Raw genomic sequence first — 27584 nt, forward strand, 5'->3', positions numbered from 1 at the left:
CAACTCATGATACCGTCAGTTTTTATTTAGTTGAATTTTTATAGTTTTGACCTTAGATTTTTATTCTCGAGCGCATTGTGGTATGGGTTTTTTCCTTGAGACAATCGCCTGCCGTCCACACTGGAGTCCGAGTCCAGGACTCGTGTCCCCAATAGCTCACCTGGAGTAAGCACTCAAGGAACACACAGCATCCGGGATCATGCCCCAGGGACAAGGGAGGCTTTCAGCATATCAGGAGGAGAGGGCCATGCAGGTGTGGGCAGAGTGGAGAGAGGAGGCACACACAGGAGAGCCCGGGTGGCTCTTGCCTCTTTGTGTGGGAGTCGGCCAAGGCTTCATCCCTTCTGCCTGCACTTGGACCCTGGTTCTCTTTTTGTCAGACCTGGGGTTCTAGGGGTTCTAGGAGTGGAGCTGTGGGGCCCTAGAAAGCAGCATCCTGAGACAAAAGCTCCCTGCAGGGGGGCGTGTGGATGGACAGGTCAGTGTCCATCCTCCACATGTACACAGCAAGGGGCTGTTCCCAGATACAACCCAGCAAGTCCCATCAGGTGCACGGAACACTTCCTGCACACATGATGCCCCATTTACTGGTTGTCAGCCATCCACCCCTTTCACCTTAGGATGGAGTGCAGCTGTGGTCACACCTTGCTTGGTCCACCCAATGTGCCCTGCCGCAGACTGCTCAATCGGAATGGCCATGAGTTCACTCAGGATCGAATTATCTCAGAAAAGATGGGCGAGGATTCGGGTGCCGTTCTGCAGCCGCTTATCTGCAGCGATTCTTTCCCCTCTATGAAATAAATTTCTTTAAGTTCCTATTTATGGCGCTTCGGGAAGGAATCTGACATGGACAAAAGCTTCTTGAGCTATTGACACTTTATTACAAGAACCCAGAAAATTTATACCCTTCACCAGTGAGGTTAATAATAAGAAAAAAGAGGGGAGTGAAATCACTGCAAAACAATAGTAAACAAAACTAGTCCGACATTCAAGGGATTAGCTCCAGATTTTTCCCTGGATCTTGCAGACAGTGGTTCCAAAGGGCAAATTCCAGAAGACATGGCACACCCAGGGCTTGGAGGCCTCTCATGGAATCTTCTTTAACTTTTTTGGAACTTTCCATCTTTAGGGCTTAGTCCATATGTCAGGCATGGGGAGATGTGGCGATCCAGGTATATGTGATGGAGTTCTCCCAGGTGTCATCCGCCTTGCCTTCTAAAATCTGAAAGCTTAAGCAAACTCACAACACAGTTTGGCAGATAAACACCAAAAATACCCTGAAGTTTTTAGATTTAGTTGTCAGATGTATTTCCTTAGCTGCTGAACACTTTTCCTCAAACGATAGGCTTATTAGAAACCTATTCCTCTTTTAATAATCCATTTCCACATCACAATCCTTCTGCAACCTGCTTTTAATCTTTCTAATTCCTTTCTTTCCTATTTGGGACAATCTTACGATAAGCTCTTCTTCATACAAGAATCCTTTCTTATTCTCACCATATTTCTTTTCTTTTACACATTTTTATATCTATCCTTTGTTCGGACAGTCATTTCTTAGCCACGTGGCGCCTCCCTGTCTCAGGCAGCGCTCATACTGGGTGTAAAGGTCAAGAATCTTCCTAGCCTTCAGCTCTATTGTATTGGGCAGTATTAGCTGCTCATAAAATAGGTTGCTTTGATGTCATACCCAACGTTTGTCTTCCTGTATCTAGGCAGGATCACAAAGAGAGGGGTAAATAGAGGCACCGGGTTGCCTCCCCTCTAGGGCTTTTGTTGTAAGTTAGTGATTAGGATGAAGGTCAGAGATAGAGGGGAAGTCTGCGTTTGTAATTACTGGCTGGAATGCTGCCACTGCATCTAAATTCTAACTAGATTTTATTACCATTTGAACAAAGCCGAGGACGTTTAGAGGCTTAGACAAATTACCAGAAAGTTTGTTTTCCACGGACTCAGTTTCTCTCACAGTCCTGATCTTACACCACCGGAGCAATTTGTGTGGAGAGTTAAAAGAATCATTACCAAAAAATAATAGTTATGAAAGAATATCTAAAAGTGGGGGAATACTTTGGCCAGAGACGACACCCTCTCTTGGAGAAAAACACACAAATTCTACATATTCAGAAAATAATACATAAAAACATAATATGATACAAAAAACAGGGAGTGGGGAAATACTGAACCAAGTTCAGGAGTGGAAGAGGAGGTTCAGGAGTTCAAGGAGTGGTTTGGAGTCTTGGGATCCTCAGGCAGGGAGAGGATCTGGACCACAGTGGTTGCTGGACAGTAGTGGTGCACAGGGGCGGGCTGCTGTGGTGTGAGAAAAGCACCCCACGCTGCTTGTAGGAAGGCAGGTCTCTTCCTAGGACTTCATGGGCACTGCCCAGCTTCTTGGCAGCTCCTCCAGGCTCATCCAACACCATGAGACTCCTGTCAGTAGGCACAAATGTATTGATGATGTGCGTCCATCAGAGGAGAGGAGACAGCTCCTGACCCAGGGGTCTGTTATTAACTGCAGCACAGATGTGCTGGTCTGAGCCCTAGACTGACGATCCACACAAGTTTCTGAAGCCATATTCTGGCAGACATAAATAAGTTGTTTATGAGTTTCTCAAGTTGTTTGAGCTATTTGCTGGAATGTGTAAATAAGTTTATTAGTTTCTGAAAATTGTTTTATAACCCAAACTCTATACATCTTTGGCCAGTATTGAGAAACTGCTCTGGTATTGATTTACAAAAAAACATGAACAGCAGGCAGAGACTGCGTGCTGGGCAGGCATCAGGCAGAGAGAGAGGCGGCATCTTGGCCTGGTACACTGTGGAGCTCCCTCCCCTCTGCCATTGGTCCTAATGATATCCATGGCAAGAATGTAGATGCAATTAAAGCCTTTAACCTTAGAAATACATAAAGGAGATCCATGCCTCTGTTTACCTCCTCTTCTTTGTGACCCATCTTTTATCTCAAAGCACCCATGGTTGATGGGAAATGGATACATCAGCAATAAAAAAAAACCAAGATGGATCATTATCCTTTGCACTTAGTAGGTGCACTGCCAGAATCAAGAAGGAACCACATGCCAAGGAACAAGTTACTATACATTACCTTAATAACACCTACAATAATTTCCCATAATAAAAAAACCTAAAAACTAACCCTGTATTTAAAGGCTGGGGATGGAGTGGTGGGCAGAGTTCCATATTGGGGCTCTTCGGTGTGTCTGCCAGGCACACTGCTTTTCTTCTCTTCCCTTTCTATTTCCCACTGACTTTGTAGTAAAGATTTGTTGCAGCTGCACTGAGCTATTAGATTTAATTTCCTGATCCAATTTATCTATTTGAATTGAGGAAAAGAGCCCACAGTGCCATTGCAACCATAACACCTTCATGTGTTTGCTCAGAGCCATGCATGTTGTGATGCTGGTGGTTATATATCTACTGGGCAGGGCTGGGAAGAGCCACAGAAGGCAGAGCCCACCACGAGGGGACAGGAGACTTTCCCAGGAAACCAGCATCCCCCAGCCCACCAACCTGAGCCCACACAGTCAGCATAGAATTTATTTTTTTTAGGATATTTAAGAGCACTTAAGAGAGAACTTAGTGCAGATTTATCATGGATACCAGGTCAGGGTAAAACACTGGACCTCAGCTGGAGAAGGAGGAAATGCAGGGAAAAGTTACATTCAGTTCTTTCCTGGACTGTTCCAGCTCTCACAGCTATTTCTTCAGGGTGGGATTGAGGTTGTGTAACTGATACCCTAAGGGGACACAGGAGTATTAAAAATTGGGATTCTACCGCTGGTTCTTCAGTACATTCTGAGTTAAGCATATGATTGAAGTTAAAGTTTCCCTGAGGAACTTAATATTCAGCTGGGGGGTTGTTTATTAAATACAAGAAATTTTAGTTAAAAGTTCTGTCCAAATTTTTAGTTAGATAAGGAGAAATAAGTCCAAGAGATGGGTTGTACACCCCAGTCACTACAGTTAAAAATAATAAAAACTTGGACAGTGGTGCATGCCTGTTATCCTGGTCCTTGGTAGGCTGAGACTGAGGTCTGAGGATAGCCTCAGCATCTTGGCCAGGTCTTCAGCAACTTCCTGAGACCCCATTTCACAATAAAAAAATAAAAATGTTGCGACATTAGAATACCCAGTACCAAGGAAAAAAAATCCCCACCAAAACCAAACCAAACAAAATCCACACAATGCCAAGCGTAGGCATGTGAGCTGTGTCACACTGACCTCACTGTGCTGTAAGATTGCAATTAAAATTAGCAAAGTATTCAAAGTAGAAAGCAGTCTGTTGTCTTCTTGAAAAGCAGCAACAGAGCAGAACTTAAGTGTTCTCACCATAGAAAGAGACGGTATGCGAGGTAGCCAGCGATTCCACAATATATACTTGTATCATAAAGTCTAGCCTGGTGTGGTGGTGCAAGCTTGTAATCCCAGCATTCAGGAGGCTGAGACAGGAGGACATCAGTTTGTGGGCATTCTCAGCTACTTAGTAAGGTCCTCTGCAACTCAGTGAGGCTATGTTTATTTATTTTGTATTTTTTAATATATATTTATATTGGTGCATTGTAGTCAAACATCACAATGGAATACAAGAGTTGTGAGGGTATACAAACACACATCATCCAATTATCCCTTGTCCCCTTCCCGCCCCATTCCCTCCCCCTCCAGCGATCCCATGCTTGATTTGGTGATTAACTTTGATTCATTTGTTTACATATATCATGTGTTTTAAAGGGATTCCATCTTCCCTCATCCCATCCCCTCTGATTGGTCACCTTAAAAAACTGCTCTTCCATGGGGCCCTTTCTTCAACTAGATCTCTTCCCATTACCCATTTCTTCCTAGTTTTTGCATATTAGGGAAAGCATCTGATTTTCTATTTTCTGTGATGTTTCTCTATGTATGCCACATTGCAAGTTCCGATCCTGCTCCTGAAGGCTCCGGCGCCAGCCTGGCCCCCCAGCAGACTCTGATCTCGCCCTCTCTAGCTTAAGCACCGGCCTTGCCTCATGGCAGGCTCCAATCCCGGCCTCGCTGGCCCCAGCACCAGCCTAACCCCTCGGCAGGCCGCGATCCCGGCCTCGCTGGCCCTGTCACCGGCCTAATCCCTCAGCAGGCTCCAGTCCCGGCCTCAGAGACCCATGCACGGGGCTTGCCTTATGGCAGGCTCCAAACCCGGCCTCGCTGGTCCTGGCACCATCCTCACCCCTCCGCAGACTCTGTTCCCAGCCTCAGAGGCCCCAGCACCGGCCTTGCCTCACGGCAGGCTCTGATCCCGGCCTCGCAGGCCCAGCACTGGCCTAACCCCTCGGCAGACTCCGATCCCAGCCAGTGAGGCTGTTTTAAAATAAAGAATGAAAAATAGAACTGAGGATGTGGATCAGAGGTAGAATGCCCCTGGGTTCCATCTCCAAAAATTCAAACAGCATAAACATGCATTTTAAGGCTCCTAATTTTCTAAAATTAAAATTGGAAAACTGGGTAGAGGTTTTTTTTTTTTTTTTTTTTTTTTTTTTTTACAAAGAGTGGTGGAAAAAATTGAGATGCAGCACTAGGTGAATATGAAGCAAAGCTCTGGGTTTCCTTAGTTTTGACTTGTTAGGCCCCCCCAGTGGTGAGTTCTTGGTTCTGTTTCCCAGGGCGAGACAGAGCGTCAGGCTGAGGGAAGAGGTTTCGCTCTGTGAAGGGTTGGGGTGGGGTGACCAAGAGATCTGCATTGGATCACAGACTCCTTCTTTTCTCCCCCATAAATGTGGATGGAACCCAAGGTCATTCTACTTTCAAACTATACCCCAAGCCCTATTTTGTTATTCTTTATTTTGAAACAGGGTATCACTGAGTGGCAGAGGGCCACACAAAGTAGTTGAAGCTGTCCACAAATTGTGATTCTCCTCATCTCAGCCTCCCAAAAGCTAGGATTACAAGCCCCATATCCAGCACACAGACTCCTTCTTAGCAAACCAAAAAGCCCACTTATTCCAGGAGGATCATACAGCCGTGGGAGCGACCTGGGCACAGGGTCACTGTGCCTTCCCTGAGCAGCACAGGAGACTTTCCCCCCTGACCTAGCTCTACATGTTCTTGGCAAAGCTTTCAAGTGATGGAATTTTTCTATGGAATTTTTTTTACTCCTACACCACCTCCTTTTGGTATTTTGTGTTTTTGGCATACTTTTATTGGTGTGTAATTATACATCACAGTGACATTCAAAGTGATCCCTACATTCCTGCACAAATCTCTGGGTGTGCTCCCTCCTTACACACCCGCCCAGCCCCTTCCTGCTCCATACATGTCAGAGAGGCTGGTGGCGAATCCTCCTTCAAGGAACAGAGCAGGATGTGGTCTGTTTCTTTCTTCTGTCCTCCTCTTCCTCCTGCCCTCTCCTTCCCCAATCCCTTCCAGTGCTCTCCTGGCCTCTCTGCTCATTCAGCTCATGTCCCATTTCTCTCTAGTGCCATGTAAGATAGGAGACCTAGGACCATTGTCTTTATTAGACGGGCCAGTCTCACTTAGCATATTGTACTCTTTCTAGTCCCATCCATCATCTGCAAATGACATGACTATTCATCTTTATGGCTGAGTCAAATTCCACTGTGTGCCTAAACCACATTATATTTATTCATTCATTTGTCGATGAACGCCTAGGTAGTTGTGAATGGTCCTGGATAATCATGGGTGTGCAGGACTCACTGTAGGATCCTAACTTTTCAACACCAACTCCTGCTCACCCTGTCCTGTCCCTCAGGGCAGTGGACTGACAACAAGTCTAAACTTCTGGGCTGTCAACAACTCAGGGCTGCTGTGGTCCTGAGCCTCAATGGACCATGATGAAATCCTGGTGGGCGTTGAGAAGCCGAGGCACAAACATGTTTTTGCAAAGTGTTTTCATCAGGATGGAGGTGACAGGTGCAGAGCCCTGGGCAGTGTGTCCCTGAGCTCCTGGATAGGAGCCATGAAATGACAGGACACCTGAGCTGCTGTGACCACAGCCAGATGGCTCAGGTCTCAGCTCCGTGACTCCTTTGGTGCCCCCTTTCCTTCTCCCTGTGTCTGTGCTTTGAAGCCCATTTGCACACCTTGCACACTCTGCACAAGTCCAGAACATCCGTTGACAGGGGGACGCCATTGTGCCTGCACAGATAACACCTGGATCCTGCTCCTCACCTGCACAGCTCAGCCTGAATGCCAGACTGTCTCTGTGTTGGTCAGGGCCTGAGATGTTCTTCTCTCTATGTCTCTTCTTCCTTCTCCTGCAGCCCTTGCACACATCCTGGGACCATAATGTCACAGTCTGTGTCAATGATGTGAAGCCAAATATCCAGAAAGAAGGAGACCTGGTGCTGGGAGCCTTTTTCCTCCTTTACTACACAAATATGGAGTCGCCCGAGGTCTGGCAATCTTTTTTAAGGAAATCAGAGCACAGAGAACCTTTAGTGTAAGTTTCACTCTTTACCCAAATGTTATGGGTGGCCGTGACTATGTAATTTTCTGTGTGTTTAATCTCTCTGGTTTGGCACTGGGGATGGCCACAGGGACATTCTGCCTCTGAGATACATTCTCAGCCTTTTTTATTTTGTTTTATTTATATCATTTGTGGTATGGGGGATGAAACCCAAGGACTATCTATTCCTGAGCTATACAACAAGAACTATTTTCTTTTTTCTTTTCTTTCTTTCTTTTTTTTTTGAAAATAGGACCTAATTTGCAGAGGACCTCACCAAGTAGCTGAGGCTGGCTGTGAACTCTGATCTTCCTGTCTGTGCTTCCAAAGTACTGGGATTTCATGTGTGCACCACCATGCTCTTATTGTGTGTGGTACTAGGAAATGAACCAAGGCACAGTCTACTCCTGAGCTATACTCCCCCAGTCCTTTTTAAATTTAATTAATTAATTTATTTAATTTTTTTATTGGTGCATTATATTCATACAACTTATTGGGGTAAAAAACTTGTGTGTACAAACATGTACTCATCGCTGATTTAACCCCTAGTCTTTTTGATCCTCCTGTCTCAAATTCTCAAGTATCTAATGCTCTTTGAGTCTGCACAGCAATTAGAGAAATGCAGAGCAAGGTATTCCCAGGTTCTCTCTCATCCTCATGAATCTACAACCATGCGGTTGCTCTCAGCTCCACAGGTACTGAGGAGAGTAGGGAACACATTTTCCTACTCCACCATTCTGATGTACGTGATCCAGTAGTGTGGGATTTGGAATGATTGTGTCTGTTAGGACCTGCCTCGCCTGGGGGCAGAAGCCCCTTATGGGGACACACAGGTGTCTGAGCCTCTGTGACCCTCATGGTGTCCAACCCTCGAAGTCCTTAGGAAGCCCCTTGGTTTTCCTCGGCCACTGTCATGGTCTGGCAAGTTGGTCTGGCTCAGCGTTTCCACAGATCACATCCAGCCTTAATAAGTAATGGTGCCCTGCACGTTCTGCAGAAAGTGCATTGGCTCTGGACTCTATGCAGGGGGTCTGCGTGGGTCTCTAATGATTAATTTACCATACTAACACACACAGATTGTCAGTATGGGGCTGAACCAGGGAGCGCTCCTCCACTGAGCTACATCCCAGGCACTTTTAGTATGTATGTATGTATGTATGTATGTATGTATGTATGTATTGTAGTACCAGGTTAGATTGGAACCCAGGGTTATTCTACCTCCCAGCTAAACCCCAGCCCTATTTTTTGTTATGTAAATTTTTATTAGTGCATTATAGTTAAACATCTTAATGGGATAAAAACCTTTTTGAGATATACATGCACACATCACCCAATCAGCCCCTACCCAATCTCTAACCCTTCCCTCCCCTCTATCCTTCCCATGCTTGGTTTCCTGATTAATTTTGATAAGTTTTTTTTCTTCCACATATGGTCAAGTTATTTTGGACAAGGTTTCCAAGAGCATTTGGTGAAGGAAATAATAATCTTTTCACTAAATATTGTTAAAAATAATAACTACATGAAAAAGAATAAAATTGGGCCCTTACCTAACACCATATACAAATATTAATTCAAAATAGATAAAAGACCTAAATGTAAATCTTAAGACTATAAACTTTTTGAGAAAACCTGGTTCATAAAACTTCACAACATTGAAATTGGCAGTGATTTCTTGGATATGATTCCAAAGGCACAGGCAACAAAAGAATAAACAAACTTCATAAAAAATAGAAAAATATTTTACATCCAAAGACAATGTAAGCAGAATTAAGAGTTACTGATAGAATGGGATAAAATATTTCCAAATGCTCTATCTGAAGGTATCTTAATATTCCAAATAGAAATCCTAGAAATTAGCAACAATAAAAGTAAACAATACAAGTTAGAAATGGGTAAAAGACTAAAATAGATAATGAATCTCCAAAGATTTTTATATGACCAATAAACACATGAATATTACTCCTCATTATCATAATATAACTAATCTTTAAGGAAATACAAATAAAAACTATAGTGACAAATTTCATATTTGTTAGGATGGCTACTTAACATGAATTTCTCGCTTCAGCCCTTTACCTTGAATTTGTTACTATCTTTACTTGTAAAGTGTGTTTCTTGTAAGCCTCAGATGGATGGATTCTGGGTTTTAATCCTTTTTGCCACTTTATGTCTTTTTATTGGGAAATTGAGGCTATTTACATTCAGTGTGATTATTGAGAGATAACTTTTAATTCCTAACATGTTAAGATTTTATTTCTGTTTGAACTACTGTTTATTCTTCTTTGCTTTGTTGTCTGCTGGATGGAAAATCTTGTTTCTCTGGTTCTGGTGTGTAGTTCCTATTTCTTCTTTGTGGTTAATCTCATTGAGTATTTTCTCTAGCACTGGTTTTGAAGACATAAATTCCTTCAGTTTCTGTTTGTCATGGAAGCTTCTTATTTCCCCATCTAATTTGATAGATAGTTTTGCTGGGTAGGAAATTTTTGGCTGGAAGTTATTTTCTTTCAGAGTTTGGAATATGTTACTCCAAGCCCTTCTGGCTCTCATGACTTGGTTTGGGAAGTCTGGAGTGATTTTAATTGGTTTGCCTCTGAATGTCACTTGGCCCTTTGTTTTTGTTGCCTTTAAGATTCTCTGCTTGGCTTCCACATTGGTCATTTTGGCACTTATGTGGCATGGGGAACCTTTTCTCTGATCCTGTCTAAAGGGAGTTCTATTAGTTTCCTGGACCTGTGTATCAACCTCTTACTCTGTGTTTTGAAAACTTTCTGCTATTATTGCTTTGAAGAGGTTATTGATCCCTTTGGTTCACCTTCTTTTCCATCCTCTAATTATTCTTAGGTTAGCTCTCTTAAAGTGGGCCCACATTTCTTCAATGTCAGCTTCCTGCTGTCAGATTTTTTTTCTAAATTATAAATTATGCATTTGTTTTTGGAGTGATCATCGTCTAGGAGTGAGATTCTATTCTCCATGTGGTCTAACATATTGTTTATAGTTTGTTGGATGCCTTTACTCCAATGATTGCTTCCTTTATGTCTTTTAGACTCTAATATCTTTTCTAAAGTCCTGTATTATTTCTACAGTTGTATTCCTGATTTGATCTTCTGGAGATCTCTGAATTTCTTTGTTATCAGGTTCTGATATTATGGGGTTGTGGGCATTCATTACTCTATTGTTGTTCCTCTTTCCCATGATTTCAGAAGTTTGTGCCTTTTCAAGGTTCTTCCCCAGGTCACTACGACTTCACTTAGGGTGCTATGGATCTCGAGTTTATTGTAATCTCAGTTGCCACTACTCCTTTACTGGGTTGTATCATAAAGTCTCAGACCCAGGGAATTAATTGAGGCTGTGCAAAACTGTGGGGGATGCCAGGCTGGGTGTTTGCCCATGGGGACCTGTGACTAGTGTGTGGTATCTCTGCTACTGCTACTCCTTCAGTGGGTTGGACTGCAAAATCTCAGACCAAGGGAGATTATCAAAGCTGCGCAAGTCCCCTGGGATTTCTTCATCTCAATTTTACTCATGGTTATTTTGCGCGCTGTCCAGGGTGTGGTGAACTCGCTGCTGCTGCTGGCAATATGGTGCTGCTGCCACACCCTCGGGCCTGAGGCTGGCATATTTCTTTTGTGGTTTTGAGCTGTGTTCTGACTCCCTGGAAGCCCTGATGAGATAGCCACTAGGAGTGTTAGATGTTGTTTGCGCTGAAAGAACTGCTGAATTACACCTGAATGATCCGCAGCTGCTCACTTCGGCTCCTTGTTTAGCTTTCCTCTCTGGATCCTGGTGCTATGATTCATGATGGCGCTGGTGCAGCTCCACAATCCGGGCTGGTTTCTAGTATGGTCTCTGGTTTTCTTCTAGTTTTCTTTTTCTCTGTCCCTTGTGTTTACATTTTTTATTTCTCTGCTGATAGTGTTTTCTGGCTATGAAAAGCGCCAATTTTGTGGCAATAGAGATCGAGTGTTAGCAGGACTCTTAAACACTGCTTTTCTCCATAGCCATCTTTCCTGAAGTCACTATTTTTTATTCTGTCTTTTGAAACAGGGTCTTAGTGAGTTGCAAAGGGCCTCTTTATGTAGCTAAGTTTGTCTGCGAACCATGATCCTCCTGTCTCATCCTCCCAAATGTTGGGATTACAAGCGTGTGCCACCACACCTGCCTTGCTACTACTTGTTTGGTCAAACAAACAAACTGAAACCAAAACAAAAATAAAAAAAGCGTCAGCAATTCAGAAAATCTCTTTTTGAAAAAAATAAAATGAAATGTAAAAGCCGAGATGTTGCTCCAGGGAGAATACCCCTGGGCTTGATCTCCAGTATACCAAGAAAAATAAAATAAAAAAAGTTGTGGGTGTAGTTCAGAGGTAGGGTGCCTCTTGGTTCAATTGAAAAACACATACACAAAACACATACAAACGCACACACACAAGAAAAAAATTTTATGTATTCTTTCAGAAACAGAAGTCTTTGACAGGAGGGTCTAAAATCCAAGAACTTCCTTTTTGGTAAATTTAGGTACAAAAATACCTGAGAAGGGGCAAGGAGAGAAGGGGAAGGATCAAGGCACATTCTCTACAGAGAAAGAAAGTCCAGGAACACAAAGTGAAGATGTTTAAACCTACAAAAATTAATTAGAGGTCCTGAATCATGTGTTCACATTTGAAAAAAAAACATAATGGCTGGCCGGCTCTCTTAAGTGTGGGTGGACTAGGGTACAAGGGCTCTGTACAGCATGAGCTGCTCAGAATCCTTCTGGGAAACCTGAGAAAGGGGAGACTGCTCCCAAAGCTTTGGTCAGCAGGCAGGGCAGAGATTGGCTAAGGATTCCTGAACACAGGGAAAACCAGCACTGCTGTGTCTTGGTTCTGCTCTAAGAGGAAAAGGAGGACAGGTTTGTCTGAGCTGGCCTCTTTGCTCATGGCTGTGATCTCAGTACTTGGAAGATAAGAGAGGAGAATTGCAGGTTCAAGGTAGGTCTCAGCAACTTAGTGAAACTCTTGGTACCCTTGAGAGACTCATTTTCAAGCAAAACAAGTATGTGAGGAGGCTGTGGCTCAGTGGTAGAAAGCCTGGGTTCTGCCCTGGGCTCAATCCTCAGTGTCATAAAACAAGAGGGTTTATGAAGAAGGGTGTGAGCCACCTTCACTCATTTCCCTAAGAACTTCCTGCTCCTGTTGTAACCATCAGTGCACCTCGAATTTATAGAAACTTCAGCAAAGTGGTCCAGTTGACAGTGACAGCAACCAGTGAACCTCCACCTCAGCCCACTCAAATGCCCCACAGATCTCTCAGTGTTTAGAACACAGTGTGCTTCTCAAGAGACCAAGAGCCATTTCAAGGTCACCAGGGCCCTGGGAACCTTACTCACCAGGGTCCACAGGCCAGGGCACCTCTGGAGGGGGGCCTGGGTCAAGTCTGTCTGGTGCTCATGCTGGCTCAGGACCCACCCCTGAGCCTCCTGACCTCACCTGCTCCCTGATGCTGCTCCTCTGTCTAGGTATTTTTTGAAGAATTACCAACATGTGCTGGCCTTCTACTTCACCATCGAGGAGATCAACAGGAACCCCCACCTGCTCCCCAACTTGACCGTGGGGTTCCAGATCTACAATGTCTTCCCTAGTGAACGCAGGACCCTTGAGAGCACTGTGATGTGGCTGTCAGGAGGTGACGAGGTTCTCCCTAACTACCAGTGCAAGAATCAGCACAGACCCTTTGCTGCCATCGCAGGGACCTCGCCAACATTTTCGGTTGAGACCGGAGCCCTGTTGGAGCTCTACAAAACCCCTCAGGTAGTAGGACAAGCATTCTGTAGAGGATGTGCAGATTTCCCCTAGTGCTGGGCCCCAGTATGTGATCAAGACAAAGTGGAATCTGAGTGTTATGAGGGTTCAGGTGATCAGGTCTCTGAATTCCTATACTCTTGAGAATCTCAGCAGTGTGAGGAGAAAGATGGAGAAGGAGCTCTGGAGATTTAGCATCTAACTAAGCTGGACGTGGAGCTCTCCTGTAATCCCAGTACTTGGGAGGCTGAGGGAGCGGGACCACAGCCAGAGTTGGAATGCCCCTGAGCTCAATCCTCAAGGCAGAAATAAAAATAAAACAAAAAGAGTATTGACCATCATATTCATCTCCCACTCACTGGAACATTGACTTCTGATGACTCACAACTGTGGGCCTCCAAGATATGTCCACAGCATAGAGACTGCCCAGAGGACATGACCACCACAGAGGCCTCCAGGCACCAGTGACTGTCAGGTGTAGGGAGAGAAGTCCCTGGACATCTGGCTGGCATCTGTGGGCAACGATGAGGTCATTGTGGCTCCAGGGATCCCAAGGAGAGTTGAGGCTCAGAGACACCCATCCTGGGGCTTACCCACAGCTTCTGCCCAGCCTGAAGCATATGATTTGGAATTCATTATTAGAACACCCAGCCAGGTGGAGAAGTGGGATATGGCTGAATGGGGGCCCTGGACTTTGGTCTTGGGAACTGTATCTGTCCCTGGCCCTCCCTGTCCCACTTGCTGCTTTCCCCTGCTTTGAGCTGTTATTTCTGTCCCTCTGCCATGTCTTGTACCAAAGTCTCTACCTTGGAGACATCTGAACATGGATAGAAGAACAGAAACTCCAGAACTTCTAAATCCATGATCCCAATAAACCTTTCCTCATCTCAGCTGTCCTTCTCAGGTACTTTGGTCAGAGAGATGAAAGAGGTTAGGAATCAGGCCTCCCCAAGTCACTGCTTCCTAGCAGGAAGCTCTGCAAACACTTCTAAGAATCAGGACGGTGTCACTGACAAACACAGGTTGTAGCTTAGCATTGTGTTCAGGAAGAAAAAAGTTTTAGAAAATCAGAGACAGGAAATGAAAGTAATCCTCAAGATGACCTCAGTCCTTGTGTTCATAACTGAAGTCCAGATTACTAGGAGGTCAGTGTAGTAAGAAGACACTTCATCATCAGTGTGCACAGGCAGCATGGGTCACTGGTGCTGGCTCTGCTCCACAGGAGTGAAATACAACCTGCTACCTCCACCCTGCACCATGTCAGACCTCCTTATTCCCAGGCAGGAGTGGAAACAGTTTTCAATCTCACCTTTCTATTTTCTTGCCTATTTAAATTGTGGTACTGGGCATTGGAACTAGGGGCATTCTCCCTCTAAATTATGGCCCCAGACCCATTTTATTTTTATTTTGAAACAGAGCCTCACTAAGTTGTCAAGTTGGCTTGGAACCTGTGATCCTCCTTTCTCAGTCAACAAACTAATGGGATACAGACGTGTGCCAGGATGCCCGGTACCCTTTAATTTTAAAGGTAAGACACTCAGAAAGTGTTCTGTATGACCACAAGGGGAGTACAGGGAATCTTCTATAGGAGAGTACCACGCAAGACGATGTTATTCAGTTTCATATTCATTCATTCTCTCTCCCTCTCCCTCTCCCTCTCCCTCTCCCTCTCCCTCTCCCTCTCCCTCTCCCTCTCCCTCTCCCTCTCCCTCTCCCTCTCCCTCTCCCTCTCCCTCTCTCTCTCTCTCTCTCTCTCTCTCTCTCTCTCTCTCCTTCCCTCCCTCCCTCCCTCCCAGGGATTTCCTTCTATTTCAAGCCAAAGAACCTGCATTTTTTAATTTTAAACTTTTTATTTTTTGATAGTACTGAGGATGAACCCAGAGGCATTCTACCTTTGAGCAACACCCTTAGGCCTATTTTTTTGTTTATTTTGATACAGGATCTCACTGAGTTGCAGAGGGCCTCACTATGTATCAGAAGCTCACACAAACCCAGATCTTTCTGTCTGTCTCCCTAGTGCTGGGATTACAAGCATCCACCGCCACCACTACCACCACCACCACCACCACCACCACCACCACCACCACCACCACCACCACCACCACCACACTGAGCTTATTTTTTATTTTTTTTAAACAGGGCCTTGCTAAGTTGCTGTTTCTGGTTTCCAGTTTGCAGTCTTGCTGTCTGAGCCTCTCAAGTGCAGAGACCACAGATGTGTACCACTGTGCCTGGGTGAAATTCCCTGTTTTGTACAGAGCATTCTAATTTGTTTCTAAGGAGAAAAAACTCTGACTCCCTGTAACTCAGAATCATATTTTTCTTTGCTTACTCAGGTCACATATGGATCTTTTGATCTTATGCTACATGACAAAGACCAGTTCCCATCACTCTACCAGATGGCCCCTGAGGACAGCTCTCTGGTCCATGCAATGGTGTCATTACTGCTGAATTTTGGCTGGACATGGGTGGCCATCTTAGTATCTGATGATTTGAAAGGAGAACGGTTCCTTCAGGGTCTGAATGTGGAAATGGTGAAGAAAGACATCTGTGTGGCCTTAACTGAAAGGCTCCCTCCCTTTAAGACAATGCATCCACCAAGTATGTACACTGCCATGAACAGGCTCAGCATTTCATCTGCAAACGTGCATATACTCTACGGTGAAGCAGGGAGTCTCTTCATAGTAGACTACATGACAGATCACTTCGTAATCACAGATAAGGTGTGGATCATGGCAGACAAGTGGGATATCACTGTTTATGAGAATTACCAATTGCTGCACTCCTTCCATGGAAGCTTCTCGTTTGCACAACACAAGCGGGAAATCCCTGGCTTCCAAGACTTTCTCAAGACTGTCAACCCTTCCCAGTACCAGGAAGATTTTTACTTCAGTAAAGTTTGGCTTCTATATTTTAAATGCTCACCTGCTGGGTCATCATGTGGGAAAATAGGAGACTGCGAACCAAATGCCTCTTTAGAGTCTGGTATGGATTATATCGACCTGATGACCTTATCTGACTCCAGCTATTTCCTCTATAATGCTGTGTATGCCGTGGCCCACGTCCTCCATGAGGTGCTTGTGGAGAGAATAGCACAGGGATCTCCAGAGGATGCAGAGCAGCCCAGGCCCCCTCCATGGCAGGTAAGGGCTGAGTACCTGCTGGCACCCGCGGGTACCATATTGAGGGGCATCCTGACTGTGTTTTCATCTCTAGACCAGCAGGAACAGGCAACAAGGAGCATGGGCACCTTCACACTGGCTCTAAGTGTAGCTGGCACTGTAACCCACGTGGAGAGAATTCTGCTTCTGGGAGCTTCCATCTCAGATTCTTTAGCTAGAAAACTGAACCAGAAAAGCATTTTCTATTGCAGGATAAAATACTATCAAATATGTGAACACAACTCATAACGGACAGGGTGAATAAATTGCACCAATCTGCATTTTTCTTGGAGTGTATCCAATGCTGGGAGACATGGACTGAGTGCCATGTATGATTCTGGGTACTTTGCATTGATGAAGTGGACTCCATCCATTTAGACTCTATTACTCTATATCTCTATTATCTATAAGATGTGACTCTGGGAAATGAATTGTTTTTAAGCCTCTTCCTCTGCTTCCTCCTTCTCCTCCTCCTCCTTCTTCCTTATAGTTTTAGAAGTGGGGACAACCCAGTCTTTAAAACATTTTTTAAATGTCTTCATGGTTTCAAAAGTTTCTGAGAGCCTCACTCATAGGCTGAGGTGGGCCTTGAACTTGCGATTCTTCTGTTTCAGACTCCAAGTACTTGGTGACAAATGTGCCTTTGCATCCAGCTTAGACATCATTTGTTTTTATAAAACCCACCTAAACGTAGCCTAAACTTTTAAATAGGAGACCTCGATTGGTGCCTATCATCTCAGACTGCCCTCCGGGTTTGAGATGGATTTTTCTGGCTATTAATCCTGACTGATCTGAATCCATAGTCTATGTATGAAATACATTTATCAACTCATGCACAATAGTCAACATCACTAATCAGATTTTTGGAATATGTAAAATAAATCTACTATGTAGAAAAAGGCAAATATGTAAAAAGCAATGCCAGAAAGTCTCGTCTACCATCTAATTTCTATTTTTTCCTATAATAATGTTTGATAGGCAATTTGGTTCTTATTGGAAGTTGGCAGTTAAAAAAGTAGGCCATTGTGTCCAGGTGGATTCCAAAGATGGGAGGGTCAAACTTTTAGAAAAACAACAAAACTGTGTAAGCAACCAGAGGTTAGTAATTTCCCTCAACACAGTGCTCTGGACATCAGAAACTAACAGATTAGCACACTCCCTTCAAAATCTCCTGAGAATTTGAGTTTTTTTTTTTTTTTTAGTTGGGGACACCAATAGCTCCCTTCCCTGTCACTAGACAATAGCCTGGTCAGTAAGAAGGTCCAACAGCAGAGACAAAGGAGCCCATGTTCAGCCTCCTTTAAATGTCATTGAGATTAAACTGAAAAGAACAACCAACTGCACGTATTTAATCTTCTATTTTGATGAGGTGCGATGTGCACACACACCAGGCTGCCCTCCGCAGGCTCTGAAAGTCCCACTCCTTACTAAGTATGAGAATTGGCTTCCAAGCTGCTCCAAATAGACTTTGCTGGTCAGAGTTGTGGCAGTGCTTCTGCTAACACCAACTTTTTAGCCCGTCCTAAAATCCCTGGACTCCAAGGCTCCACCATTGTGCACATGGGAGAACTCTTCCCCTCCATTGAGCCCACAAGAAGGTGACTATCTAGACAAACAGACCTGAGCCTCTCCTCAGGAGGAAACCTGAGCCTGGGGAGGTGGGAAGAAGGACTGCCTAGGAATTAAGGGCTTCCCACCTTCCATTTGTATGCACGCCTCATTGCCACATCAATGCCTCTCCTCCAGCTCCATCCACTCCTGAAGAAACTCCAGTTTAACAACACTGCAGGGCAGCTCATATCCTTAGACAAGAAAGGAAACCACGCAATCATGTATGATGTCCAGAACATTGTGAATTTCCCTGGTGGCCTTCGGTTGCTGGTTAAAGTAGGGGAGTTTGCCTCTGGAAGTCCACTCCATGAAGGCTTGGTCATCAATGCGGAGATCATAGAGTGGCCTATTGGCTTCACACAGGTATGATTCTGTTTCCTTATTGCATAAAGAAAGAGGAACATAAAGAGTGCTGACTGAGTGTGGTGGAACACATCTGTAAGCCTAGTAACTTGGGAGGCTGAGACAGGAGGATGGCAGGTTTGAGGACAGCCTTAACAAGCATTGAGATCCTCGTCAACCAAGAAAGACTGTTTCAGAAGTAAACAGCTGAGAGGTAGAATGCCACTGCGTTCGATCACTATTACCACAACAAATAGATAATTGATAAATAAATAAATAAGCAAACATGGTCTTGAAGGGCTTGTGGCATAGCTCAGGGGTACAGCCCTTGCCTGACATGCTCAAGACTCTGGGTTCAATCCTGATCACTGCAAAAGTAATTAAGTAAAAAGTCCTGAGATAAGGCTGAGTGTGAGCCCTTTTGCTTGGTACCAAGTTCACCAATCACTTCCTGATTTTGTATGATGAGATTTTCTCTGGACAAATTCAGAGCTAAAATCCATAGAAAGAGAAAGTTTTAAGAATTTGCTTTTTAAGGTTCTGGTACAATGATCCATGCAACTGTAATAAAACTAAACAAAGGTTGCAAATAACAACAGAAATGAAAGTACAGATGCATAAAAACCAAATATATCTGTCCATATGACCTGAGAACCTCCCTCCTGTCTGGTGAGAATCCTTGGGATGTGTTGCTGTATATAATCACAAGTGGGTCCTGGATCAGGACATCGTTCCCCTCCGGGAGGTATTCTTTACATGGTTCTTGGTACTTTGTATGCCATTTACTCCTCAAACTTTGTTCTATTCAGCATGTTTTCTACTACTTTCCTTTATCATGGTCCTGGGATTGAACCCAGGGTTATTCTATCACTGAACTAAACCCTGAGACCTTTTTAAAAAAATTTGAAAACAGTATCTTGCTAAGTTGCAGAGACTGGCCTTGAACCTGCAACCTTCCCGTGTCAGCCTCCAAAGTACTGGAATTACATGCCACTCCCACCATTCCCAGCTCTATTCAGGACCTTAACACACTAAGATGAGTTCATGTTCTCCTTCCACACCTTGAAATTTCTAGGAAATTAAAAAAATTTTTTTTGCGGGTCTGGGGATGAAATCCAGGGGCAGTCGACTTCCGAGCTACATCCCCTGTCCTATTTTTTATTCTTTACTTGGAAACAGGGTCTCACTGAGTTGCAGAGGGCCTCACTAAGTAGCTGAGGCTGTCCATGAACCACGATCCTCCAGTCTCAGCCTCCCAAATGCTGGGATTACAAGCTAGCTCCACCACACTCGGCTCGCCAGGCATTTTTTAAAGACTTTTATCAGTGCATGTCAATTATGCATCACAGTGAGGTTCAGTGTGATACAAGCGTGCATGCACACAGCCATATGTATTTGCTTCAGAATCCCACCACCCTCTCTCCTCCTTCATCCACATACAAGGTCCTGAAATTGGTAGTAACGCCTTCACCTATCGCTGCAGTATTATTTCAACTGTTTCCTTCCTCTGTCCTCCTCTTTCTCTTCCCAACTCCCTCCCCAAATTCTCTTCTGCTATTTTATGGCAGTTGATTTGTACAACAATCAACTTTGTACATAATTATATTCTCAATTATACATAATTATAATTCTCAACAATTATACTAACCATTATATTCTAAGGCCTCACTTGGCCTCAGAAGGCCCCAATATGTGGTGTGTCACTCACTGAGATTTTCTGTAGGTATGAAGTAGAGATTAGATAGATTATACATAAAGTCCAACAGTCCCCATTCAAAGATGCAACCTCAAAGTATTCTCAGGCATAGCAGTTGACAGACCCACAGAGAATCTCATACAGAAAGGAGTTGGGTGATGAGGTTATATGAGAAGCCCGGGTGTGTGGCTGATGTCTGAACCCAATGCGATCCTGCGCCATGGTGATATGTGGTGATCGCTTGAGATGGAGAGACGGCAGCTCAGCTTAGGAGCCCAGAATCAGGTGTCCACATAGGATCCCATGGTGACCTTTGGTGTTATGAGAGATGACCTTCTCTTCCAAGGTCAAAGTGCCTTCTTATTTGGAGAGAGATTCTGACACACTGTTAAAGTAGATAATAACGCAGCACACTCTAACCATCACTTGGTTTCCCTCAGACTCCTCAATCTGTGTGCGGCCAGAGCTGTGGCCCAGGATTCAGGAGAATCCCCCAGGAAGGAAGACCAGTCTGCTGTTTTACCTGTGTTCTATGCCCAGAGGGACACATTTCCAATGAAACAGGTAACAGTTCACAGCCACCCTACAGTAATCTTCTCTGTCATAGTTACTCAGTGATAGGAGCCAAGGACATTGGCCATGGGCCACAGAGGCCCCTGTTCACCGTCCACCATCCTGTCTATAGACGCCTGCTGAGGTCACTGTCTGCCCACCCATGTCCTCTGTGGCCCTACACAGCTCTGCCTATGAGGTCAGCTCTGGTGGAGAGTCAAGTCAGCCTTTGTTAGCCTCCAGTGCTGCCCCAGACAGTCTTCTGAGACCTCACAGTGGTCCAGGCTAATGTCCACCCATGGAATGCAAGATGAGCCATCCTCAAGGTACCCGTGGGTACCTTGGAAGCATGAAACCAATAGAAAGACTGGGCTCTTCATCGCCAGGAGATACACACAGAGCAAGTAAGCATGAATTGTCATAGGAAGGTTTTAGTGCACTGAACCATGTTAAACACCATGCAAGGCCTGAGGACACATTCTTTATACTGGACCCTAATTTTTGCATTATTATATGATCATGAAAAAGCTCCAGTTAACATATGAAGGCATGAGCTGAACATGGTGATTCATGCCTGTCATCCTAGTACTTGGGAGGCTGAGACAGCAGGACTGCCACTTCATAGGAAAAATGGTCACCAAACAATGCTTTCAGTTGGAAATAAATATAAAAATATAAAACCAATCTAGTCTTAATATTTTGATTAAAATGCTCACTACTGAAAAATGTACTGAATTATAGCTGGGTGCTGTGTCAGACGCTTGAAATCCCAGTCATTCAGGGGGCTGAGGCAGGAGGATCACACATCTAGAGGCCGGCCTGGGAAATTTAGCCAGACCCTGACTCAAAATAAAAAAGAGTCTGGGGGTGTAGCTCAGTGGCAGAGCACCCCTCAGGACCAAACTTCTGCACAAGAAAGTTAATAATATAATGGCAATTAAATTTCATTTGAAGTTCAAAACTTGTGAATTCAAAGTGTTTTCAATATTTATATGGAAACACTGATCAGAATTTTCATGGGGAAATGAAAATTTCAGATGGGAACAAGACTACTTCCAGCAGATGTGAAGTTATATACTGAAACCAGTAGAAATAAGGGTACGTCGCCGGGCGTGGTGGCGCACGCTTGTAATCCCCGCGCTTGGGAGGCAGAGACAGGAGGATCGCGCAGGTTCGAAGCCAGCCGTGCTGGCGTAAGAGACCCTGTTTCAAAAATATAAAATAGGTCTGGGAGTGTAGCCCGGAGGAAGGAGGGCTTCCAGGAACCCCAGTACCACCAAAAAAAAAAAAAAAAAAAAAAAGAAAGAAGGGTACGTTAAATATAGGAGGTCCTATAAGGTGTAGGAAGTTGATTTCTGGGTTGAGCATGTGTAAGGAAGGCTTCCACCTGATGGATCTGGGTCAATGTTATTAGCATGACAGACCTCCTATCATGAGAAGACACAGGGTGATGGAGGAGACTTGGTGACGTCACTGAGCCACAGAAGGAGCCACGGAGACCTCCAGTGTCTCTGGAAGGGTGGGCTCAGCATTCTCCAGCTCAGCGATGGCACAGCCTGCTCTGTGCTTGTCTTGGACATCACAGGCAGTCTGTCCTCAGTGACATTACAGAGGGGACCGTGGACTTTTATGTGGCAAAGAGGACAAGTCAGTAAATATGAACTGCTGATGTTTCCCCTCCAGATGCAGAGCAGTGTATCCGGTGTCCCCCGCACGAGTACCCAAACCCTGAGAGGAGCCACTGCCTCCCCAAGGTGGTGTCCTTCCTGGCTTATGAGGACCCCCTGGGGACGGCTCTGGCCTGTGCTGCTCTGGGCTTCTCTGCGCTCACAGCTGGGGTTCTTGGGGTCTTTGTGAAGCACAGAGACTCTGCCATCGTCAAGGCCAACAACCGCGCTCTCAGCTACGTCCTGCTCGTCTCCCTCGCCTTCTGCTTCCTCTGCTCCTTGATCTTCATTGGCCGTCCCAACATGGCCACCTGCATCCTCCAGCAGATTACCTTTGGAGTCGGGTTCACTGTGGCTGTTTCCACTGTCTTGGCCAAAACTGTCACCGTGGTTCTGGCCTTCAAGGCCACGGGTCCTGGGAGGAGGATGAGGCAGCTCCTGGTGTCAGGGGCTCCTAATTTCATCATCCCCATCTGTTCCCTGATCCAGGTGATGCTCTGTGCCATCTGGCTGGGAACCTCTCCTCCCTTTATTGACACGGATGCATACTCTGAACACGGCCACATCTTCATCGTGTGCAACAAGGGCTCAGTCACTGCCTTCTACTGTGTCCTGGGATACCTGGGCTCCCTGGCCCTGGGGAGCTTCACGGTGGCTTTCCTGGCCAGGAACCTGCCTGACACCTTCAACGAAGCCAAGTTCCTGACCTTCAGCTCACTGCTGTTCTGCAGTGTCTGGGTCACCTTCCTCCCTGTCTACCACAGCAGCAAGGGGAAGGCCATGGTGGCCGTGGAGGTCTTCTCCATCTTGGCCTCCAGTGCGGGGCTCCTGGGCTGCATCTTTGCCCCCAAGTGCTACATCATTCTCATTAGACCTGATGAGAACTCTCTGAAAGGTCTGAAGGACCAATGTTCAACGAGAAATAGGCTTTCTGGAGGCTTCCACCATAAATCTCCTTCCTAATTTTAAAGTTTGAAATGTTTTTTAATTATTGTCTTCCTCTTGCTTCTTGCTCCTTTCATACTGAGGTTTGAGCCCAAGGGCATTCTATCTCTGGTCTACATCTCCAGCCCTATTTGTTTTATTTTTATTTATTTATTATTATATACAAATTTTTTATTCAACATAAATGGTATACATTTAAACTATACTTGATGCCCTCTTCCTCCCCATACCCATTTTCATTTCACCCCTCCCACCAATGATTGTCCAGGGTAACCATGCCTTATTCATAATTTTACACATAATTAGATGTAGACCCTTATTAATAAAGTTCAGCCTCCCTCCTCTCCTATCTTTCCATTCAAACTTTGTTGATATTTCTCCTCCATTATCTGGAGTCCCACTGGTATCCTCTATGTTCCCTAGTTTGGCATATTAGAAGAAACATATTTCCCTTTTCCTTCTGTGCTTGGCTGATCTCACTTAACATAATGCTCTCCAGGACTTTCCATCTTCTTGTCGATGGTATGATTTTGTTCTTTTTTATGGCTAAATAGAATTCCATTGTGTATATTACCCAAAGATTTGCAATCCATTCATCTGTTGATGGAGGCCTGGATTGGTTCCATATTTTGGCTATTATGAATTGTGCTGCTATGGACATAGGTATGCATATGTTGCTGTAGTTCTCTGCCTTCAACCCCTTTGGAAAAATACCCAGGAGTGGTGGAGCTGGGTCATATGGTGGATCTATTCCCAGCTTTCTTAGGAATCTCCACACAGATCTCCATAGTGGCTGAACTAGTTTGCACTCCCACCAACAGTGTAAAAGAGTTCCTCTTTCCCCACATCCTCACCAGCATTTGTTATTATTTGATTTCTTTATGCTTGCCACTCTGATTGGGGTTAGATGGAATCTCAGTGTAGTTTTGATTTGCATCTCCCTGATGGCCAGTGATGTAGAACATCTTTTCATGTATCTATTGGCCCTTTGTATATCTTCTTTTGTGAAGTGTCTATTCAGTCTGTTTGTTTTATTGTTAAACAGGTCTCTGTAAGTTGCTGAGGGCCTTGCTAAGTTGCTGATGCAGGCCTGGATCCTGCGATGCTCCAGGCTCAGCCTCCAGGTACTGGATGACAGATGTGGCCACCACACCTGGCTGCAGGCATTCTCTGGGATGGTCACTGATTCCATGAAGATTTTCAGGTAGCCTTTGATTCTAACTTTAACATATTTTGTCTACTTTCTTCTTTTTGCCACCTGCTAATTCAGAGACATCTTCGGATAAGAAATTATGGAATATGCATGATACAATACCTATTCTCTCCTTACCTAAAAATTACTTAGAGAGCTGGGCATGGTGTCACACACCTGTCATCGCAGCACCTGGGACGTCGATACAGGAGGATCGCAGGTCTGAGGCCAGTCTCAAGAACTTAGTGAGATGATGTTTCCAAAAAAAATAAAAAGAGCTTGGGTGTGAAATGTCCCTGGGCTCAAACACTGATTCCAAAAGTTTTTATTTAGTTGGATTTTTAATAGTTTTAACCTTAGATTTTTACTCATGAACACACTGTGGTATATGTTTTCATTGAGACAATCACCTGCCGTCCACACTGGATCCCGAGTCCAGGGCCCGTGTCCCTGCTCACTCACCTGGAGTAAGCACTCTAGGAACACGCAGTGGCCAGGATGTGGTTTAATAAGAGTATCATGCCACAGAAGCCAAGGGAGGCTTTTGCATGTCAGGAGGAGAGGGCCACTCAGGTGTGGGCAGAGAGGAGAGAGAAGGCCAGGAGAGGCCCTGATGGCTCAGTGAGGAGCCTGTGAGGCCTCCTCCATGCAGTCTGCACTGAGGCCCCGGTTCGCTTCTGACCAGGCTTGGATTCTTGGAATGTAGCTGCCGGGCCCCATGGAGCAGCCTCCTGAGAAGAAAGCTCCCTCCAGGGGTGTGTGTGGATGGACAGGTCAGTGCCTGCCCTCCATGTGTACACAGCAAGGGGCTGTTCCAGATATAACCCACAAGTTCCAATCAGTTCTGCAGAACACTTCCTGCACATGGAATGTTACAATTTCCTGATGTGTCTACACAACACCCTTTCTCCTTAGGATGAAGTATGACCATGGTCACACCTCTCTTGGTCCACCAAACATGCTCAATCAGCAGGACCTTGGGCTGAAGAGATGCTCTGGGATCCAGTCTGGGTTCTACTCTCACCAGCCAGGGAACTCAGGCAAGGAATAAAAGAGCACTCTCTCAGTTTCCTCAAAGATGAAGTGGTGATAATATAGCAACAGCCAGGGTGGGGCCGCAGCCTGCAATCCCAGCACTGGGGAGGCTGAGGCAGGAGGAACAGGTTTGAGGCCAGCCTCAGCTACTTAGAGAGCCCTCTACAATTTAGTGAGATCCTTTTTCCAAATAAAAGATAAAAGAAGGCTGGTGTAGGAGTGACTCAGAGGTAGAATATCTCTGAGATCAATCTTTTGTACTAACTATCATAATTATACACACAAATATAATAGAACTTGAGATTGAAACGAGTACTCACTAGTTAATATTTATAAGGTATTTCTGGCTTTTTATGAGAAGTGCCATTGAAGTGTTTGACTATTTATTACCAATACATTAGAATACTTTGCTATGTCAAAATGACCACTACAGACAAAGGAGCAATTCACCTGAAAATAGCTAAACCTATAGGCACCTGATTAATGCATATCAAAGTAAATAAAAAATAATAGAATTACAGGCATATGCATCGGAAAACTCTAATATGAATAAGATTAAAAGGGCTGGGCGTGGTGGCGCACACTTGTAATCCCCGCGATTGGGAGGCAGAGACAGGAGGATCACTCCATCCCCAGCCCTATTAAGTTTTATTCTTTATTTTGAAACAGAGTCACACTGAGTTGCAAAGGGCTTCATGAAATAGCTTAGGCTGCCCACGAGCCGTGATCCTCCTGTCTCAGCCTCCCAAATGCTGGGATTCCAAGTGTGCTCCACCACGCCCTGTTCACAGCCTCCTTCTGAGGAAACCTCAAAGCCCACTTTTTCCAGGAGGATCCTGCCGTCCTGGGAGTGACCTGGGCACAGGGTCAATGCGCCTTCCCTGAGCACCAAAGGAGACTTCCCCGCTGACCTCAATGCCCACGTCCTTGACCAAGCTTCCAAGTGATGACATTTTGCGACTGGGCATTTTGTTGACTCCTACTCTATCTCCTTTTGGTATTTTGAGTTTTTTGTTATACTTTATTGGTATGTAACTATACATCACAGTGACATTCAAAGTGTGCCTACATTACTGCACATACCTCTGGGTGTGCTCCCTCCTTACATACCCGCACAGCCCCTTCTTGCTCTGTACATGTCAGAGAGGCTGGTGGCAAATCCTCCTTCAAGGAACAGAGCAGGATGTGGTGTGTGTCCTTCTCAGTCCTCCTCTTGCCCTTCCCCTTTCCTTCTCCAATGCCTTCCTCTGCTCTCCTGGCCTCTCTCCTCATTCAGCTCAAGTCCTGTTTCTCTCTGGAGCCCATGTAGATAGGAGACCTAGGACCTTTGTCTTTATTACATGGGCCAGTCTCACTTAGCATACTGTACTCTATCTAGTTCCATCCATTATCTGCAAATGACATAACTATTCATCTTTATGGCTGAGTAAAATTCCACTGTGTGCCTATACCACATTATATTTATTCATTCATTTGTTGATGAACGCCTAGGTAGTTGTGAATGGTGCTGGATAATCATGGGTGTGCAGGACTCACTGTAGGATTCTAACTTCAGTTGTTTTCAACACCAACTCCTGCTCACCCTGTCCTGTCCCTCAGGGCAGTGGACTGACAACAAGTCTAAACTTCTGGGTTCTCAGCAACTCAGGGCTGCTGTGGTCCTGAGCCTCGATGGACCATGATGAAATCCTGGCGGGCGTTGAGAAGCCGAGGCACAAACATGTTTTTGCAAAGTGTTTTCATCAGGATGGAGGTGACAGGTGCAGAGCCCCGGGCAGTGGGTCCCCAAGCTCCTGGATGGGACAGCAGCAGAGCCATGAAATGACAGGACACCTGAGCTGCTGTGACCACAGCCAGATGGCTCAGGTCTCAGCTCCGTGACTCCGTTGGTGCCCCCTTTCCTTCTCCATGTGTCTCTGCTGAAAAGCCCGTCGGCACACTTTGCACAAGTCCAGGACATCCGTTGACAGGGGGACACCATTGTCCCTGCACAGACGACACCTGGATCCTGCTCTTCACCTGCAAAGCTCAGCCTGAATGCCAGACTGCCTCTGTATTGGTTGGAGCCTGAGATGTTCTTCTCTCTGTTACTCTTCTTCCCGCTCACGCAGCCCTTGCACACATCGTGGTACCATAATGTCACAGTCTGTGTCA

General features: G+C 45.1%; 1 protein-coding gene across 1 annotated transcript; it reads left to right on the top strand.

Moving 5' to 3' along the window:
• Positions 1–470: 470 nt before the first annotated feature.
• LOC308276643 (vomeronasal type-2 receptor 116-like) lies at positions 471–27501 on the top strand (the record flags this gene model as incomplete). The annotated part of the gene is made up of 11 exons (XM_080715467.1): positions 471–478; positions 621–748; positions 7149–7213; positions 7266–7402; positions 12947–13238; positions 15566–16098; positions 16255–16372; positions 18137–18364; positions 20725–20812; positions 22275–23153; positions 27425–27501. 11 exons carry the CDS (start codon positions 471–473, stop codon positions 27499–27501), a joined length of 2553 nt encoding a protein of 850 aa, XP_080571593.1.
• Positions 27502–27584: the final 83 nt, after the last annotated feature.

Source organism: Muscardinus avellanarius, assembly GCF_963383645.1.
Source record: "Muscardinus avellanarius genome assembly, chromosome: 18".
Lineage (NCBI taxonomy): Eukaryota > Metazoa > Chordata > Mammalia > Rodentia > Gliridae > Muscardinus > Muscardinus avellanarius.